Raw genomic sequence first — 21,149 nt, forward strand, 5'->3', positions numbered from 1 at the left:
TTTTACTGACTGGAACACAAACGTTTCCAAGGACTTGACATAATGACTTTAATAAAAATGTCTGGGGCATGTATAAACAATTGAGCAGGCAAGTTCTAGCATTTAATTTCTAAAATGTCTGAGGTTATAAAGTTCATGCAGTTTAAGATAGAATGACAAGTCCTGAAAGACTAAAGAACAAAAGTAAAAAGGTCATTATTTTCAGCTTTGTTAGGGTTTGAAGAAGCATTCCTTATGTTGAAAAGGGTATAGTCTAGATCAGCAATGTCCAACAGAAACTTCCACAAAAATAGAAATGTTCAATATCTGCACTGTTCGGTGTCATTACCACTTAATACAAGTGGCACTTGATCCCTTGAAATGTGGCCAGTGTGGGTGACTGGGGAACTGAATGTTATATTTTGTTTCATTTTAAATAACTTAATTTACATTGTCACACATAGCAGGTGGATACTGTACTGGACAGTGCATGAATAAACTAAGCCTATTAGCTCCGTAGGGTTTTAGCCAGAGTACTTATTCCCAGGTGGCTCAGTGGTAAATAACCTGCCTGCAACATGAGATATGTGGGTTTGATCCCTGGGCTGGGAAGATCCCCTGGAGGAGGAAATGGCAACCCACTCCAGTATTCTTGACTGGAAAAGTCCATGAACAGAGGAGCCTGGTGGGATGCAGTCCATGGGGTCGCAAAGAGTTGGACACACTCACATGCACATGCTCACCACCTGCATACACTTATTCTATACCCGTCTAATCATCAGGAGCCTGATGACAGTGTTCTCTAAGGATAGATCCATGAACAGTCAACATGATCACTCACAGACTTTGCAAGTGACCACAAATGAAAAACTAGTAGTCAGTATTTAGAAGCTAAATCATGATTTAAATTATATAGATGATTTGTCTGTATGATTTAAAAAATAATGGCATGTTGGGACTAGAGGACCATAGTATATATATATTCAAAGAGAAGCCAAGTGCCTATATCTGAAAGACTTATTATGATAAATTAACTAGTAAACATCCTTGGAGATGTGATAGATAAAGGTTGATGATGTATGTAGTAAAACTCCAACAGTATGGTTTCAAAAACAAGATGTGATGGAGAACTAGAGCAAGAATATATTCAAGACATAGGAGGAACCTACCATTACATAACCGGGCCAGTACAAGTCTGACACTCACCACAAAAGAAAATAGGCATGAAAAGAGAACACTGCCAAGATTGGGTATAGAAAAGGTTCAGAAATGTGAATATAACCAAAAGAGGTATAATGATCCAACATTCTATCATGAAGAACTTCAGTTCAGTTCAGTCACTCAGTCATGTCCAACTCTTTCAGACCACATGGACTGCAGCATGCCAGGCTTTGCTATCCATCACCAACTAACAGAGCTTGTTCAAACTTATGTCCATTGAGTAGGTGATGCCATCCAACCATCTCCTCTTCTGCTGTCCCCTTCACCTCCCGCCTTCAATCTTTTCCAGCATCAGGGTCTTTTCTAAGGAGTCAGTTCTTCGCATCTGGTGGCCAAAGTATTGGAGTTTCAGCTTCAGCATCAGTCCTTCCAAAGAATATTCAGGACTGATTTCCTTTGGGATGGACTGGTTGGATGTCCTTGCAAAGGGACTCTCAAGAGTCTTCTCCAACACCACAGTTCAAAAGCATCAATTCTTCAACACTCAGTTTTCTTTATAGTCCAACTCTCACATCCATACACGACTACTGGAAAAACCATGTTTGGCAAAGTGACCTTTGTTGGCAAAGTGACGTCGCTGCTTTTTAATACACTGTCTAGGTTTGTCATGCAAGCATCTTTTAATTTCATGGCTGCAGTCACCATCTGCACTGATTTTGGAGCCCAAGAATATAAAGTCTCTCACTGTTTCCACTGTTTCCCCATCTATTTGCCATGAGGTGATGGGACCAGATGCCATGATCATAGTTTTCTGAATGTTGATATTGAAGCCAGCTTTTTCACTCTCCTCTTTCACCTTCATCAAGAGGCTCTTTAGTTCCTCTTCACTTTCTGCCATAAGGGTGGTGTCATCTGCATATCTGAGGTTATTAATATTTCTCCTGGTAATCTTGATTCCAGCTGGTGTGTCATCCAGCGTGCCCTTTTGTATGATGTACTCTGCATATAAGTTAAATAAGCAGGGTGACAATAAACAGCCTTGACATACTCCTTTCCCAATTTGGAACCAGTCTGTTGTTCCATGTCCAGTACTAACTGTTGGTTCTTGACCTACATACAGATTTCTCAGGAGGCAGGTCAGGTGGTCTGGTGGTCCATCATGAAGAACTTCAATGAACTTCAAAGTAGATACTCTTAAATATTTCACTGAAATATCTGTAGACTTTTAAATATGCCTTAAGGGTCTGAACACTGTGGCTGTTTAGCCTAGTTAATAAGAGCTATCTTTTCCTGTCATAACAGATGTTCCTACCTTCCCTCTTGTCCCTATCCAATCCATTTTCCATATACCACAGTGATCTTTTTTTAAACATAAAAAATCATATCATACCTTGAAAGAAGGCGTTCAAAGTTTTCCTATTGCACTTAAAATAAAACTGAAGTTCTTCAGCGAATGCTTCTGCAGACCTGGCTTTGATTTACTTTTTCAGTGTCACCACATGATATGCCACTCACCACTTTCTCCCATTCCTCCAAATGTGCTGGCCTTCGCTTAGTTTCCACAATTCACCAAACTTCTCCAAGTCCTTTGTATTTGCCCCAGTTTCTGCATGTCTGGAGTACTTTTTATGCTTCAGGTGTCAACTAAATGTCATTTCTTCAGGAAGACCTTCCTGTCCTCTCTGTCCAGCTTTATTTTAGCCCACTATTTATCTCTTTATGGAACTCACTACATTCTGTGATTATTTCCATCAAAACTTATTTACCATCTGTCTTCTCCCTCAGAAAGTGCTTCATAAGATCAAGGAGGAGCCATCTGTCCTCTTTCCCATTGCATGCTTAGCTTAGTGTCTATAACAATATCCAAGAGATAGTAGGCATTCAGTAAATCTATCCTTAATAAACAAAGGAAGGGATGAATAAGAAGATACTTAAAAAACACAAATGTTTTTTATTTTAAAACATTTAAATACAAAATGGAAATTATATAATTTTATTTATAATTATATAAACAGAAAGAAATTATATACTAAACAGAAAGGAATTATATACTAATCACATAAAATATTTTTAAAATGTTTTAAAAACATTTTAAAATGCAGATGACATTTTATGTAGTATAAAGAACCAGAACCAATTCATAAGTTCTGTACATCTATAGAATTCAGAGCTACCTTCCAAGCCACACAAGAAGATCTATGTTTAAATGAAGACCTGTTAAAACAGTATTGGCATTTTGAGCTTTCACCAAAGGAATATAGTATTGTGAATTCTGTTTACACTGTAAACATAAGTACATTGGTGTAATCCATTGGTATGTTCTGTTTTGTCTTCGCTGTAAACAGAGCATATAGAATCATGCTTGGCATATTGAAAGAACTTGAAAAATATGTGTTGAATGAGTAAGTGGCTGAATGAATGAGTAAAGAGTAAGAGGCAGTAAGAGTAAAGTGACACCTTGTCAAGACTTAATCACAGATTTCAATGCTTTGCAGGTTAAATCATGCCCTAAAACATAGACCCTTGCTAAGCAATACTGCCTTGAAAGTATTACTATCAATAAAGGTATAACTATCATTAAGGTATTATGGGAGCATAATATATATTGAGGGATTCCTCATTAAGAAACAAAGAGGACAGACTTTGCTGCAGCACAGCACACAGGCTCTTCCCAGAGCAGGGATTAAACTCCTGTCTCCTACATCACCAGGAGGAATCTTTACCACTGAACCACCAGGGAAGCCCCTACTAAGCCTGTGCTCTAAAGCCCGGGAGCTACAATTACTGAGTCCATGTGCCCTAGAGCCTGCAATCAGCAACAAGAGAAACCACTGCAATGAGAAGCCCATTCGCTGCAACTTAGAGAGCAGTCCCAACTCACCACAGCTATGCACCAAAAAAGCCTCCACACCAATGAAGATGCAGAATGGCCCAAAATTAATAAATTGTAAAAAATAAAAATAACATACTTTTTAAAAAGAAACAGAGAGGAAGTCATTTAAGAATAGTACATAGCAGTTCTCTAACACATTTCTTAAAACACAGGCATAAAAGGACCAAATGTGATCTTTAGTTATTTGAGGCAACAATAATATACTCTGGTTGTTGCAAAAGAAAAGGTGGGCACTGCCTCCTACCTTATTATTTGCATTTCTTTTCTATCTAGTCAATGATGCACTGCCAAATAGAAGCACTAGAAAGACCAACATAATAGAAATTCTAAAGCCTGTATCCTTGGTTCTAATATCTAAGAACTTAACAGAAGATACTATGCTATCATAAAGAAAACAGCACAAAAATATAAAGGTATACTGATTCACTTAATAAATTAACACACTATAGATAATTTGTTGTTGTTCAGTAGCTAAGTCATGTCTGACTGCAACCTCATGAACTGCAGCAAGCCAGGCTTCCCTGTCCTTCACTGTCTGCTGGAGTTTGTTCAAACTCATGTCCATTCAGTGAGTAATGTCATCCAACCATCTCATCCTGTCACACTCTTCTCCCTTATTGCCCTCAATCTTTCCCAGCGTCGGTCTTTTCCAGTGAGCTATCTAATTGTAGTAGGTAGCAAAAGTATTTTGGAGCTTCAGGTTCAGCACCAATCATTACAATGAATATTCAGGTTTCATTTCCTTTAGGATCAATTGATTTATCTCCTTGCTGGAGAATCTTCTCCAGCACAATTTGAAAGCATCAGTTCTTCAGTGCTCAGCCTTCTTAGCAACTCTCACATTCATACATGACTACTGGAAAAACCATAGCTTGGACTACAAAGACCTTTGTTGGCAAAGTGATATCTCTGCTTTTTAATATGCTGTCTAGGTTTGTTTGGCCTTGGAGTACAAAATGAAGAAGGGCTAAGGCTAACAGTTTTGCCAAAGAACATGCTGGTCATAAAAAAACACCCTCTTCCAACAACACAAGAACTGTCTCTGCACATGGACATCACCAGATGGTCAATACCGAAATGAGGCTGTTTACATGCTTTGCAGCCAATGATTGAGAAGCTCTGTACAGTCAGCAAAAACAAGACCGGGAGCTAACTGTGGCTTAGATCATGAACTCCTTATGGCAAAATTAAGACTTAAATTGAAGAACATAGGGAAAACCACTATGCCATTGAAGAACCTAGGGAAAACCACTACGCCACTAAATCAAATCCCTTATGACTATACAGTGGAAGTGACAAATAGATTCAAGGGATTAGATCTGATAGAAAGAGTGCCTGAAGAACTATGGACAGAGGTTTGTAACACTGTACAGGAGGCTGTGATCAAACCCATCCTTAAGAAAAAGAAATGCAGTAAGGCAAAATGGTTTTCTGAGGAGGTCTGACAAATAGCTGAGAAAAGAAGAGAAACTACAGGCAAAGGAGAAAAGGAACTATATGAATGCAGAGTTTCAGAGAATAGCAAGGAGAGAAAAGAAAGCCTTTTAAGTGAAAAATGCAAAGAAATAGAGGAAAACAACAGAATGGGAAAGACTATATGAATGCAGAGTTTCAGAGAATAGCAAGGAGAGAAAAGAAAGCCTTTTAAGTGAAAAATGCAAAGAAATAGAAGAAAACAACAGAATGGGAAAGAAATGGGAAATTTCTTCAAGAAAATTAGAGATACCAAGGGAACATTTCATGCAAGTTTGGGCACAATAAAGGACAGAAACTAAATGGACCTAACAGAAGCAGAAGATAATAAGAAGAGGTGGCAAGAATGCACAGAAGACCCACTTGACTTCATATTCCAGGGTGTCTAGCTCTAGGTGAGCAATCATACCATCGTGATTATCTGGGTCATGAAGATCTTTTTTATACAGTTTGTCTGTGTATTCTTGCCACATCTTCTTAGTATCTTCGGCTTCTGTTAGGTCCATACCATTTCTGTCCTTTACTTTGCATGAAATGTTCCCTGGTATACCTATGGCTGATTCATGTTTATGTATGGCAGAAACCAACACAATATTGTAAAGAAATTATCCTTCAGTTAAAAATAAATACATTAAAACAATAAAACCTCTGCAAAAACCCATTCTATAAAATTATAATTATATATACTACAAATCTACACTGAAGTATGACCCCTGTGAAAATTAAAAATGGATACATCACTTTCACAAAGGAAGAAGTGGATCTTAACTTTTCTCTGGGACTCTGATCATGTTGAATATGAAGCTCTATTAAACAATATTTAAAAGATCTAAACTATCTTCCTGGATTAGTACCTGTACTATGATGCAAAGCACACATGAAATATTTCAGTGGTAATGAGAAAGGGCCCACTAGTATCAAGAAAGGAGCTTAGTCGAACAGAAAAATTATGTAAATTTTGATTCAAAGAATATGAGAGAACTGTGAACATCTGAATGATTTGTTTAGCTGTATAACTATGCACATAATGAAAATGGTCACTATTTGTCTACTATCACTAAGTTTTTGTTATTCAAAATTTTGAGAGTCAGTTAATTGGAAATGCATTCAGGACACTGACCTGAAAAGACTCATCATTTATCTATTATTTCTTGCCTAGAAAATTACGTTATCAATTTTTTCCTACAAAAAGACAAGTTTTTGCAATAATTGTGAGTTCAATTAAAAATGGGAAGTTATACAACATTTACATCCTGTGTTGTAGTTTGGATTCCAGCCTGAAGACAAAGGACCACTGTCATCTTGAGTAAGTGAGCTAATAATATTGTACATATGCTCAGAGGCTCTATGCTCAGTCACTAATTAATTAACTATACACTGTTTTTTTGGGCTCCAAAATCACTGCAGATGGTGACTGCAACCATGAGATTAAAAGACACTTACTCCTTGGAAGGAAAGTTACGACCAACCTAGACAGCATATTCAAAAGCAGAGACATTACTTTGCCAACAAAGGTCCGTCTAGTCAAGGCTATGGTTTTTCCTGTGGTCATGTATGGATGTGAGAGTTGGACTGTGAAGAAGGCTGAGTGCCGAAGAATTGATGCTTTTGAACTGTGGTGTTGGAGAAGACTCTTGAGAGTCCCTTGGACTGCAAGGAGATCCAACCAGTCCATTCTGAAGGAGATCAGCCCTGGGATTTCTTTGGAAGGAATGATGCTAAAGCTGAAACTCCAGTACTCTGGCCACTTCATGCGAAGAGTTGACTAACTGGAAAAGACTCTGATGCTGGGAGGGATTGGGGGTAGGAGGAGAAGGGGACGACAGAGGATGAGATGGCTGGATGGCATCACTGACTCGATGAATGTGAGTCTGAGTGAACTCCGGGAGTTGGTGATGGACAGGGAGACCTGGCGTGCTGTGATTCATGGGGTCGCAAAGAGTCGGACACGACTGAGCGACTGAACTGAACTGAACTGACACTGTTTTGAAAGGTGTATAAGTTCAGCTCTACAGCTTTGCATGGGCAAGGGTCTTATAAGTGAATATAAATCGCTACCACATTCACAGAACCATTTTTTCTCATAAAACTAAAGACATTCAAGCAATGTTGATCTTCAAGGAAGGGGTTCAGATTATTAACAAAGTGCTGGTTTGAGATTAAATGTGACACAGGAATGAGTTTCATTCACATTAATGCTGGTCATTTGGCATAACTGGCAGAGATTAATGAGGTAAATTAAAAATACTTTTCAGTGCAATTTGTTACTCATGTGAGAGTGTCAAGTTACTCAGCCCATATTTTCATTAAAGTATAAAAGGGATTCTTGAAAATTTCATTCTATCTCTGCTGTGGATTTGTTCACTTCAAATTAGCTTGAGCTTTATAATGATGATAGATGTTAAGGATATTAGTCAGAATAGCAACTAACATTGCTCACTATGTGCCAAGCCCTACAGTAAGTGCCTTATAATCATCTCTTCACTCACAGAAATGACCTATGAAATGGGTACAATTACAATCTCCGTTTTATAGATGAGGAAACTGAGGCTTAAAAGAGGTTATCTAACTTGTTCGGTGTAAATGGTGTTAAGAACACAGAAACAAAATTCACAGTCAGGTCAGTCTGATTCCAGAGGTGACACTCTGCTGTATTGTACCTCACATCCAGCCTCCATTTGTTTTATTAATGTAAAAATAATAGGAGAGCAAAAGATAAGATATCATCAAAACTCAAAGACCAATTGGAAACCAACACTTTATAGGTAGAGTGGTATATAAAACTTTTGGTATATACCTTTAGATATTTTCCACTACTTGGTCAGGGAAGAGTGATAAAATTTTATGTAGACTTCTTAACTGAGGTTAGAAACAGCCTAATAAGACAACAGGAACTTCTCTGGTGGCTCAGTGGTAAAGAATCTGCCTGCCAATGCAGGAGATGTGGGTTCAGTCCAGGAGTCAAAAAGATCCCTTCAAGGAGGAAATGACAACCCACTCTAGTATTCTTGCCTGGGAAATCCCATAGACAGAGGAGCCTGGCGGGCTATAGTCCGTGGGGTCGCAAAAGAGTTGGACACGACTTAGTGACTAAACAACAACAAGACAATGACGGAGTTTTAAGCTTGGGTTTCATGTATGCATAGAACTATATGCGCTCAGGAGAGGCAATACTTCACCCAAGTCATATCTCCCCTGAAGGCAACCTGGGTTTTTATGCTGGACTCAGGCTCTGCAGTGGGAGACATCCAGCAGTATCCTCTGAGATTTACCTAGTGTGGTCATACAAGGCCGAATCCAATCCAGATGTGTTTTCTCGTATGCACATAGTGTTCATCTGCTTGTTTTACTTTAACCAACGACCCACATTAAAAAAGTAGAAAATGTTTACAGGAAAAAAAGAAATCTGTATCTTCATCTTATGTTGTTAAATAAGTTTTAGTGAAACTGATCCCAGATTTCCTTATGGGAAGCCATTGACTGGTTTTGAGTTACAATTGCCTCCTTTAGACAATCGAAGGGTATTTTCCATCCTGCCTCAAAGCCACTTTACCACAGACATCCTCTGCCAAGCCTCTTTTAACATTTAAGTGGCTCCTCCTGACCTAGAGAAAAACCTCATCCACCAACCAGATTCGGAAACCTCTTACCTGGTGCTGAACTGGTGATGTACTACCCCCTCTTTTATTTTAACCTAGTGATTTGATGTGTCTCTTTTCCAGGGGCATGGTAAAGAGATCACAGCAGTGGCGTGAAAACAAAAGAATTCTGAAGCAAATGGGTGATCTGAATCTTTGAAAGGCTTGTTTAAAATGGTTGCAAAGCCACTAATATATATTTATTTAATTTTGTGAGGAAGTAGTATTTTAAAGCTGGCGATTCATCATCAGCATATTTAATAAGAGTTAAATGAGTTTAAAATTTAGTACAAATAATTTTCTTTGTTAATTTCAATTCATACAGAGCGTTCTACTTTGAGGTTTTGAATCACTCTATTAAAAACTCTTCATATAGAAGATATGTGCTTAAGTATATTTTATATACTATGTATGAAGTAACAAAATAATTTTATAATATAAAATTACATATATACATATACACTTATATTTATGTATATGTAGTGGGCCTTAGAAAGCATCGCTATGAACAAAGCTAGTGGAGGTGATAGAATTCCAGTTCAGCTATTCCAAATCCTGAAAGATGATGCTGTGAAAGTGCTGCACTCAATATGCCAGCACATTTGGAAAACTCAGCAGTGACCTCAGGACTGGAAAAGGTCAGTTTTCATTCCAATCCCAAAGAAAGGCAATGCCAAAGAATGCTCAAACTACCGCACAATTGCACTCATCTCACATGCTAGTAAAGTAATGGTGAAAATTCTCCAAGCCAGGCTTCAGCAATATGTGAACCGTGAACTTCCAGATGTTCAAGCTGGTTGTAGAAAAGGCAGAGGAACCAGAGATCAAATTGCCAACATCTGCTGGATCATGGAAAAAGCAAGAGAGTTCCAGAAAAACGTCTATTTCTGCTTTATTGACTATGCCAAAGCCTTTGACTGTGTGGATCACAATCAACTGTGGAAAATTCTGAAAGAGATGGGAATACCAGACCACCTGATCTACCTCTTGAGAAATGTGTATGCAGGTCAAGAAGCAACAGTTAGAACTGGACATGGAACAACAGACTGGTTCCAAATAGGAAAAGGAGTAGGTCAAGGCTGTATATTGTCACCCTGTTTATTTAACTTATATGCAGAGTACATAATGAGAAACGCTGGACTGGAAGAAACACAAACTGGAATCAAGATTGCCAGAAGAAATATCAATAACCTCAGATATGCAGATGACGACCCTTATGGCAGAAAGTGAAGAGGAACTCAAAAGCCTCTTGATGAAAGTGAAAGTGGAGAGTGAAAAAGTTGGCTTAAAGCTCAACATTCAGAAAACGAAGATCATGGCATCCGGTCCCATCACTTCATGGCAAATAGATGGGGAAACAGTGGAAACAGTGTCAGACTTTATTTTTCTGGGCTCCAAAATCACTGCAGATGGTGACTGCAGCCATGAAATTAAAAGACGCTTATTCCTTGGAAGGAAAGTTATGACCAACCTAGATAGCATATTGAAAAGCAGAGAGATGACTTTGCCAACAAAGGTCCATCTAGTCAAGGCTATGGTTTTTCCAGGGGTCATGTACAGATGTGAGAGTTGGACTATAAAGAAAGCTGAGTGCCGAAGAATTGATGCTTTTGAACTGTGGTGTTGGAGAAGACTCTTGAGAGTCCCTTGGACTGCCGGGAGATCCAACCAGTCCATTCTGAAGGAGATCAGCCCTGGGATTTCTTTGGAAGGAATGATGCTAAAGCTGAAACTCCAGTACTTTGGCCACCTCATGCAAAGAGTTGACTAATTGGAAAAGACTCTGATGCTGGGAGGGATTGGGGGCAAGAGGAGAAGGGGACGACAGAGGATGAAATGGCTGGATGGCATCACTGACTCGACGGACATGAGTCTCAGTGAACTCCAGGAGTTGGTGATGGACGGGGAGGCCTGGAGTGCTGTGATTCATGGGGTTGCAAAGAGTCGGACACGACTGAGCGACTGATCTGATCTGATGGAGAAGGAAATGGCAACCTACTCCAGTAGTCTTGCCTGGGAAACCCATGGACAGAGAAGCCTGGCGGGCTACAGTCCACAGGGTTGCAAAATGTCAGACACAATTAAAGCAACTTAGCACACATGCACACATACAAGTATACATAAGTATACATGTGTGTACATATATAAGTTCTTCCAAACTATTCCCAAATAACTTTAAATCACATTAATATGTTATAATAGAAAATTCTTACCTCAACCAGAAAAACGACTAAGCACCAAATTAGCACAAACATTAAGCTCTTGTGGACAGTGATATATCGAAGGTATGTGTTCCATGTAGTCACTGCTGGTATGTTCTCCACATCATCAAAAAAGCAATCCTGTAAAAAAAAAAAATCCTGGTTATTACAATGAGGCAATATAATTTCATACAACAATTGTGGTCTTATTTTGAAAGTGAGGAAATAAATATTACTATCTGAAACTAAGTGAATTTCAATGAATATAAACCATTATGAATGACACATGCTATGTCACTTTACAGCCAGTAAAACTGGAGCAAGATAGCTTTTTGCAAAAATGAGAAACACTGCAATTCTTTAAACTGTGAACATAGTATCACTGATAATACAACTGTACTGTTTTTGGACAATTTTACCATCTTAATGCTTAACAGTGTCACACATTTTATCAATAAATGGTACTAGTAAATTGAAGCTTCCCAGAATCCCCCTGATTTAACTCCTTCCTTTGTGGGGGGTGGTCCATGGAAAAATATAGTTTGGAATTTTGCCAGCTCTAGTGGTCTTCCAATAGACCTGAAGGCTGCCTGATGCTTCTACATTCCGTAGTAGCTAGGATTCTCTTTCCCAACTATGACTTAAGTTACATAAATCTAACCCTCAGTCTTCATCTGTTATTTGAGAGCTATAGTTCAATAATTTGAAATAGAGAAATTCCAGATATTTCAAACGGAAAGGATAGTTTTTTATTACCAACAAAATTTACAGATGAAGTGCTAGAACCTCAGAGAAAAGAACCCTATGAAATCAGAATATGGCACTCTGGTTAGGTATAAAGATTTCTAAAGTCAAATAAACCTGGTTTTGATATTGGACTCTACCATTGCCCTCCTAGGAGCTGCTTGAATTCAGGCAGCTAAACTTTCCTAAAATTTAGTTTTCTTATCTGTAAATGAGGATAATGACAGGTCCCTTCTATTCTATGTCATGGCACTAGAAGCAATCAACAAATACTATTATCAGTCAAAGTGATCATCTTTACCATTCAATTTATAGAATCCAGTTTGAGAAATTCAATCAGATTGATAATTACAACCATACAGATAAATTATCTTTTAGGAAACCTTTTTCAAAATTATAGAAACACAAAGTAGGTACTTGAGAGATCACCTATTCTGTTCCCTCATTTAACAAAGAAGAAAACTTTGGCCCTGAGACATTAAATGACATGCGACTTGCCAAAGTTCACACTACTCTTAATTGATCTAAGCTATTAAACATATCAATTGATTATAACACTATTTCATCCAAGGCACTGAAGAAACTCTTCTAGTAAAACTAAAAAATTAAAACTTCCTCTTTCTACTGCTTCCTATTTTAAGAAAGAAAGCATTTTATTCTTTAGAATTTAATATAAAGTACTTTCTACCTGAAAGTTGGCAGTAGTATATGTTGAATTTCACAAACCTTCTTTAAAAGAAACCTGCCCAGAAATCCTATGTATAAAGCCAATTTAAAAGATGAAAAAGCTCAGGTTTAACTAAGTTCAGGCAAGACTGATGTATAAACCAGAAAATTAGTCCTGCTGAGAGACTAGATGTATATATGCCTTGGAGAGGCTACCTGCATACAGAAACATTTTTTAGGCTCTCAATAACTGAAGCTACTATTTGTTTATGTATTTATTTTCACTCCACCTCTTCCTACAGAGGTTTTAAGGGGGTAATGAAACAGATTTATAATAATTTATAATTTTTCTAATTGATAATAATGATTATTACTGCTTAGAAAAGGAACCAATAATAGCCCTTGCTTTGACTTACATCTTATGGTAAGAGACAAAAGGAAATCACAAGGGGAAATAGTTGATTCCTCTACATTTTGAAGTTGCTTACATAATGTACATACTTTGGACTTTGGGAATCTTAAAAATAAACCTCATCCTAAACTCAAATTTAAGTAACTTTTGCTATTTACTCTGTATTTCATTCCACTCTGTGGCCAAAAGAAAAAACCAAACACCACACTGATAATTTATACACACCCTTAAATCTTCTTCATTAATTTCTTCACTTATTTCCAAGCCAGTATCTTGAGATAACCGTCTTGAATATATATCTATTTCGGCTAAGCTTGCCTGAGGAGCCAGTGACATTTTTCTTGTGGATGTCGCTGTCTTTCGATGAATGCTTTGACCTTGGTTCACTGAGGAGCCGGTCATAAGGTTCAGAACGGACTGCCTTCTCCCTCCCAGAAATGTGGGGCCACTGTTGACTGCATTGCTCCGAGGCAGGATCCCCTCTCCAGGTTCAGAATGGGGAACTAAGGATAGTCTTCTCTCTAAAGGCGCATCAGCAGCTCCTTCGATACCATTCATTTGTAATGAAGTCTTTTGTACAACTGAAAATTTCCTTATAGAGTTGATTGAACTGAGAATGGAGTTCTTCCTTTTTTCACCAAACTCTCCAGTCTGTTTAAAAGAAGGCTTTTTCGTTTCATTCCAGGACACAGAAGTATCTCCTTCTAATGAGAAACGCCGTAAAGTCTCAGTTATGATTGAATTTCTTCGTTCTGCAGTAAACTGGTCGAAAGTGTCACATCCCATGAGCTTCGAGCTTAAGTCGGGCCGCTGATTTTGTAATTCAGAAAATGTCCCATAAAAATAGATGCTACCTTCATGTAAAATTAATATTTTGTCAGCTTTCTTTAAGTGCTCCATTTTAGAAGTGACCAAAATCCTAGTTTTGTTAGCCATCAATTTACAGATACAGCTTTAAGAATATAAAAATATATAAATATTAATTTTATAAACATTTTATTACCATAGTATATGTATTATATTTTAACACTTTATTAATGTACTCCTGTATATTACTTCTATTATAAAATGTTATTATTACACTTAAATAATTCTAAAAGTAAATATTCAATAGTAATTAAGTTGGTACTTCTGGATTAATTATGTCATGAAATATTGTGTTATTTAATTATTATAGTATGCTACACCATAAAGTTAAGTGTTAATAGACCTAAAATGAAATTAAATACCAGACATTAAATAAACATTTGACTTTGAACAAACTAGTTACCCTTTGGGCTGTGGCTGATTCATCTAGAAAAGGAGAGAATTGGATGACCTTTAAGATTCCTTAGCGGCTATATTTCTACATGCCTTCTAAAATGTCAGAACTTTCTTGTTCTTTAAGTTTTCTGCTCCTTTTCTTTTATATTTTAAGTTGATCACTAATTTAGACCTCAAAGTTTATACTGTAAGCAGGACCTAACACATCATAAAGTAACTATATGCCAGTAAAAAGTTAATTTTAAAAACCTTAAGACTAATTTACTTGTTAAAAACACAACAATAACCTGAGAATTGTATAAGAAATCTGAACTTCCTCCAACAAAATTTCCCTCTAGTGTAGAATTAAATCCTGACTAGAACCATCTAAGGAAGACCAATTTCTTTTAGGCATTAAAACATTATATATTTTATAGAAAGAGCCATAATTCTAGACTACACTTTAACATACTAATACAACTAGCAAAGTTTATATAGGTAAGAAGGTATTTATAATTACAGGATTGTAAAAACAGTATCACAGGTATTAAATTTAACCAAATTCTAGGAAAGGTGCTTCTAGGAATAATGTGGTAATTTAATACACACATACATCTACATCCTTACTGATTAAACTACTTCATAGTCTACAAAATCATTTTGATACCTTAAAATCAAGTCATATAGCCAACTGTTCCTCTTAGAAACTTCACATACATTGAGCCCTAATGGGAGCTCCAAGAAAACGTACACCCCAAGCTCTGTATGACTGAGAAAGAGGTTCTGAAGGAGGTATTGAGGTAGACGAATAATTAGAGCATTCACCTATATTAAAACATCAAAACATTCAACTTCTTTGGTTCCTTAAGACATTTACTATCTAAGGAGTAAAATACACTAAAAAGTAAATTTAAAAAATTGAGTAAAATAATCAATTAAAATAATATAAGCTGTGTCACAAGACAGTAATACTATCAAAACTCCATAGACAGTGACAGTTAAAGTACCAGCGATGGGAGACATTGGTTCAGCATAAGGTGGACAGAAAAGGGAAGTGATCTTGACCATGGAGGGAAGATCAGATTTAAGCAGCTAAATTACATAATGCCACACTGAGTCACAGTGGTGGACCTATTTCTCAAAGAATAATATGTAGCCTATGGTGGTATAGTCATTCTTTCTTGTCTCTTAGAATGAGTATTATAAATTATTCAAGAACATACCTTTCAAATATTTCTTTCTCTGTTAAAACATCTAGATATCCAAAAGGAGAGTCTAATAGGTACAAATCAGCATCTTTGTATACTGCTCTAAAAAAGAAAAAGAAAATCAAATTAGATTCCTTCAATATTTACCATTTCATTTGGTGTAGATGATTCTAAATAAATTTAAAAAGATAAGTCACATAGGATTTTTACAATTTTGCACAATACTCCAAAAACTTCTGAGGTCATTTTGCTAAGTGTAAGTGACATACACTTGCAAAAGTTACAAACTAAATCACACCATACATAGAATTTTAAATATTGCCTTAAAAAAGAAAAAGGAAGAAAGAAAACCTTTCAACAATAGTACCTATTTTCAGCAAGCACTATGCTACATGCTGGGAATATAATGGTAAAAATTACACAAGCCCTGTTCTCAGCAATTTTGCATTTTGGTGGGGAAACAAGGAAAAGAGAATGTTTCAATCCTGTAAAGTGTCAGAGACAGCAACTAAATCTCAGCACTTAAGTGAAATTATTTTTTTATTTTTTTCACTGTTGACTGTTACCAATAAACCGATAGCAGTACTGTTACAACTGTATGATTGATATTGCTCTTTGCTCATTATAGTCCTAATTTAAGGACCATACTCACAAAAATTCCACAAAAGTGCAGGATGCAAAATTTGTGATAACAATGTATACCCATATTATTTTATATTCTAAGTTAAAAAATAAAATTTTATGAGCAAGTAAAATCTTCATTAAGTTCATCTTAGGGCAGTAATAAAATGAAGATATGGTCCCATACGAATGTAAATGAGGTAATTTCTTCAGAACATCTAAATTTCTCAGCTGCGGTTGTGAGTAACCCTATACCTATACCAACCACATACAACTCAATGTTTACATGTAATTCTGAAAAAAAGAAACTATGTTTAGTCAGCAGGTAACTAAGAGAAATAAAATAATTAAAAACAGAAATAGCAAAAAGTCAAAGCAAAATCTAGAAGGACATTTGCAATGTAAATTATCTTTGAAAACAACATTCAGGAATTAGATAAAAGACCCCCAACAAAATGTACCCTCAAGAGCTTTCTTCCCATACTCAATTCTTCTCTCTCTCTCCTTCACATTTATGACCAGGTGCTCAATCACTTCAATTGTGTCCAACTCCCCGCGGACCTTAGCCTGCCAGGCTTCTCTGTCCATGGGATTCTCCAGGCAAGAATACTGGAGTGGGTTGCCATTTCCTTCTCCAGGGAATATTCCCGACCCAGGGATCAAACCCAGGTCTCCTGAGTCTCCTGCATTGCAAGCAGATTCTTTATCTGCTGAGCCACCAGGGAAGCCCCATTTATGACCACAGTTTCTCAAAAGATTAGAAATAATATACGCATCATCCAAAACTGGTCAACACATGACACATTCAGATCAGAAGAGCAATAAACAACGATTTTCTTTAATGCAGCAAACCATATTTTATAATATATAAATATATATATAATATATATATATAAATATATATAATATAATAAACCTGAATCTTCAACTGGTAAATACAGACTTAATTTTATGCTAAGGTTTGAAGCCGTATAGCATGTTATCCTAAATTTGAAATGAAATATTTAAGACAGTCTTACTTTGGCTCACAGATTAATCAACTTTCCTTTACTTAGAAACCATTATTTTGTTTGTGAATTACTCATGTCTATATATGGGCTATATAGATATATTGGGCTTCCCTGGTGGCTCAGTCGGTAAAGAATCTACCTGCCAATGTAGGAGACACTGGTTCAACCCCTGGATGGGAACGATCCCCTGGAGGAGTAAATGGCAACTCACTCCAGCATTCTTGCACGGAGAATCCCATGGACAGAAGAGTCTGGTGGGCTACAGTCCACGGGTTGCAAAAGAGTTGGACATGACTTAGCAACTACACAACATCATTGATTTATTACTTGATATTGTAATCCCAAAGTTGATTCACGGTTTAGTGTTAAGTCAAGATGACCTGATTCAAACTGTAACTCTACCATTTCCCAGTGTGGCTTTTGGCAAGTTAAGATCTAACCACCTCAATTACCTCATGATCTCTTCCATAAAAAGTGGGGAGAACAATTCTTTTTTGGCAGACTGATATGTGGATTAAGTAAAATTACACATGTACTCACGCACACCCCGCCCAGAATAGTACTAGGCAATTATAGGTGCTCAGTGAGTGAGTTTCCTGTCCCAGCTTTTGGAAACATGAGAAAATAAGGGGGATAAAGGCCAAAATATCAGTAAGTCATTGTGATTTCTTGTTAATAACTTCAGCAACACAGTAAGAAGAATTTTATTCAAATAAACCTGGAGGAACATTTAATATCCCACATCATCAATATTTTTTTAAACTGAATGTTACATTTTAACCACAAATTAACTTATACACACACACACACACACACACACACACTTCTCTTTGACAGCTCAAAATGCTTAGACCAAGAATGTCTCTACTAAGAGACCACCATACCCCGCACAATATTAGATATGCTTGTCCCATTTGTTTTTCTTTGAAGATTACAGACCTTAAGCTTAAGTACATCATCTGCCTTGCTATTTCTGTTGTGAGATTAATTAGTTATGTTGAAAATTTTGAAAATTTATGTTTATCTAAGATGGGGAAACAGTGGAAACAGTGGCTGATTTTATTTTTCTGGGCTCCAAAATCACCGCAGATGGTGACTGCAGCCATGAAATTAAAAGACGCTTATTCCTTGGAAGGAAAGTTATGACCAACCTAGACAGCATATTAAAAAGCAGAGATATTACTTTGTCAACAAAGGTCCGTCTAGTCAAGGCTATGGTTTTTCCAGTGGTCATGTATGGATGTGAGAGTTGGACTGTGAAGAAAGCCGAGCGCCGAAGAATTGATGCTTATGAACTGTGGTGTTGGAGAAGACTCTTGAGAGTCCCTTGGACTGCAAGGAGATGCAACCAGTCCATTCTAAAGGAGATCAGTCCTGGGTGTTCATTGGAAGGACTGATGTTAAAGCTGAAACTCCAGTACTTTGGCCACCTGATGCGAAGAGCTGACTCATTTGATAAGACCCTGATGCTGGGAAAGACTGAAGGCAGGAGGGGAAGGTGACGACAGAGGATGAGATGGTTGGATGACATCACGGACTCAATGGACATGGGTTTGGGTGGACTCTGGGAGTTGGTGATGGACATGGAGGCCTGGCGTGCTGCATTTCATGGGGTCACAAAGAGTCAGACACGACTGAGCGACTGAACTGAACTGAACTGAAACCAAGAAACAAAACCAGAAGCCTAAAGCAGATGTGTACATTTTGGGATAGGGTGAGCAGGCAACTGTCTGAAAGACTAAATAAAAGTATACATATTCTCTTCCCTGTGCTAGGCAGAATATTAGGGTTTTCCATTTGTAGGGAATCATAAAGCAAACAAACATATGCACACTAACAAAAGGGTATGCATTTTAAAAAAGCCATGAGCTTTATCAGATATAAATATTATATCATTATCTATAGTTCCGAAAGGTTAGTCTTAACCTGCTAGCTATAAGATCCTGGGCATTTTTTCAATTACAGAAAGAGGATATAAAGAAACAGAGAACTATCTATAATGTTTTACACTCATTTATACAACAAATGCTTGCTGGACCCATAGGCAGATATTCACCTTGCTAAAGAAATTCTCGCTCGCTGACCTCCACTCAGTGTGATTCCACCTTCTCCGAGAACTACGTTGTCTTTCTCTGCAAACTTGGAGATGTCCTATTATCAAAAATAGAAAGTTAGGAAAAAAAGAAAAACACAGAAAGTTAGGAATTGTCAGAATGTCAGATCTGAATTTAAAAGGTACATTTTCCTTCAAATATAATCATGTATCAGACTTCCACTTTAACCACAGCAGAAACTGTGAACACCGCATCTCAGCTATTTCAAATGCATTTCAGTTGGTCAAAACATTGCTGAAATTTCATAAAGTTTTTCTTTAATATTCCAATTGCTATTTATGATCATTAAATAAGAACTGGAAAATATAAAAAGTAAAGCATATGTAAATCTATGATATGTAAAGATGTGCCATCCACTGACCATTACAAAAACCCAGTGCTATTAACATGCTAATATGCACTTCCTTCCAATCTAAACCCACTCTTTTAAAAGGAAATCTCCAAAGATGAATAAACCTCCTAATAAGGAAACAAAAAGAATATCATTTACATCTCCCTGCAGTATCTAAGCATACTCAGTGGGTGACCATAAGTACAAGGCACCTCCTTTCTACACCTCTCTCACCTACTCCCCTCTGAAACAACACAGCTTTCTTTCTCATCCATCCTCCCATCTCATCCTTCTGTCCTCTCCCCATCTACTCTGCCCCTCCTGTCACCTTCCTGCCACATGTGTCCTTTCTTCAGTTCATGAGATTTTCTGTGGCAACAACCATGCTAGACATTCTAAAAGATTAGAATTTATAAGAAATTGTGTTCAAATTGCTATCATTGTAAGCCTAACTCAGAAGATAAGCCATAATTCTGGAGAAAGCTAGGAAACATCCCAAAGAATCAATTAACCATTTTAAGACAAAACAATACATAATTAATTGGCACATTAATTCTTCTGAATATAGAAGTATTATAAAGTAGGTAGAAAATGCTAGAAGGCTTTCTGGAATAGATGAGGTTTGCCCTGAGACTTGAGAATGAGAAGAGTCAGGTGAATAGTATTCAGGTGCTCAGTGGTAAAGAATCTGCTTGCCAATACAAGAGACACAAGTTCGATCCCAGATTGGGAAGATCCTCTAAAGAAGAAAATGGTAATCCACTTCAGTATTCTTGCTTGGGAAATCCCATGGACAGAGGAGCCTGGCAGGCTACAGTCCAGGGCTGCAAGAGTTGAATACGACTTAGCAACTAACCAACAACAATTCTTTAGTTTAAAACAAGGTCTTTGCCTTTTATTTTCTCATCCCCAAATAAAATCTCTTTTCTTTTGTTACTACCTTCCTCTCTCTTAAAAATACTCTTCCATTTAAGTTTTCTTTTTTCTTTCACAACCCAGAAGTAGTTCATCTGTTCTCCTTGATCTGACACTAGCATTATCTATATTTAAACTGCCAAAATGGTTACTTTTATTGTTTCTGTTATATACCACATGAAAGTTAAATAGAACTTCATATACAGGTATAAATTTATAGCTGGTAAATTAGTAATCATTTATATTATGAACTAGCTTGCAGCTCCTATAGGCTGAAACCATGCCAGCCACTGCCTCCAAGGAACTGCTGTTGTCAATACTCTTGACCTAAGAGGACCAAACATGATTTTTTTTTTTCATGTGGTAAAAAAAAAAAAAAAAAAAAAAACACTGACATGTAAGAGAAGATACAGCAGGACCCAGGGGAGCTGGCTACTCAGGCACTGGAGGAGACCAATGAGACCCATATAGCACTGCAGAGAAGAGGACCTTCCATAGTTAAAGACCCAGGAAAACAAGTGCTTGATTTCTTTCTACTGGA

At 37.1% G+C, this 21,149-nt stretch overlaps 1 protein-coding gene across 2 annotated transcripts in view; it reads right to left on the reverse strand.

Moving 5' to 3' along the window:
• CFTR (CF transmembrane conductance regulator) overlaps positions 1-21,149 on the reverse strand; it is a 318,734-nt gene that overhangs the window by 182,590 nt on the left and 114,995 nt on the right. For both annotated transcript variants that reach the window (XR_009735898.1, XM_061414023.1), the window contains exons 12-15: positions 19,305-19,399; positions 15,633-15,719; positions 13,393-14,119; positions 11,358-11,486 (exon numbers count right to left, since the gene is read on the reverse strand). Coding sequence is in view for 1 of the 2 variants with exons in the window: in XM_061414023.1 (XP_061270007.1) it covers positions 11,358-11,486; positions 13,393-14,119; positions 15,633-15,719; positions 19,305-19,399 (1,038 nt within the window). In the remaining variant the exon portion in view is untranslated. The remainder of the gene's footprint in view (positions 1-11,357; positions 11,487-13,392; positions 14,120-15,632; positions 15,720-19,304; positions 19,400-21,149) is intronic.

This window comes from Bos javanicus, chromosome 4, assembly GCF_032452875.1.
Source record: "Bos javanicus breed banteng chromosome 4, ARS-OSU_banteng_1.0, whole genome shotgun sequence".
Classification (NCBI taxonomy): Eukaryota; Metazoa; Chordata; class Mammalia; order Artiodactyla; family Bovidae; genus Bos; species Bos javanicus.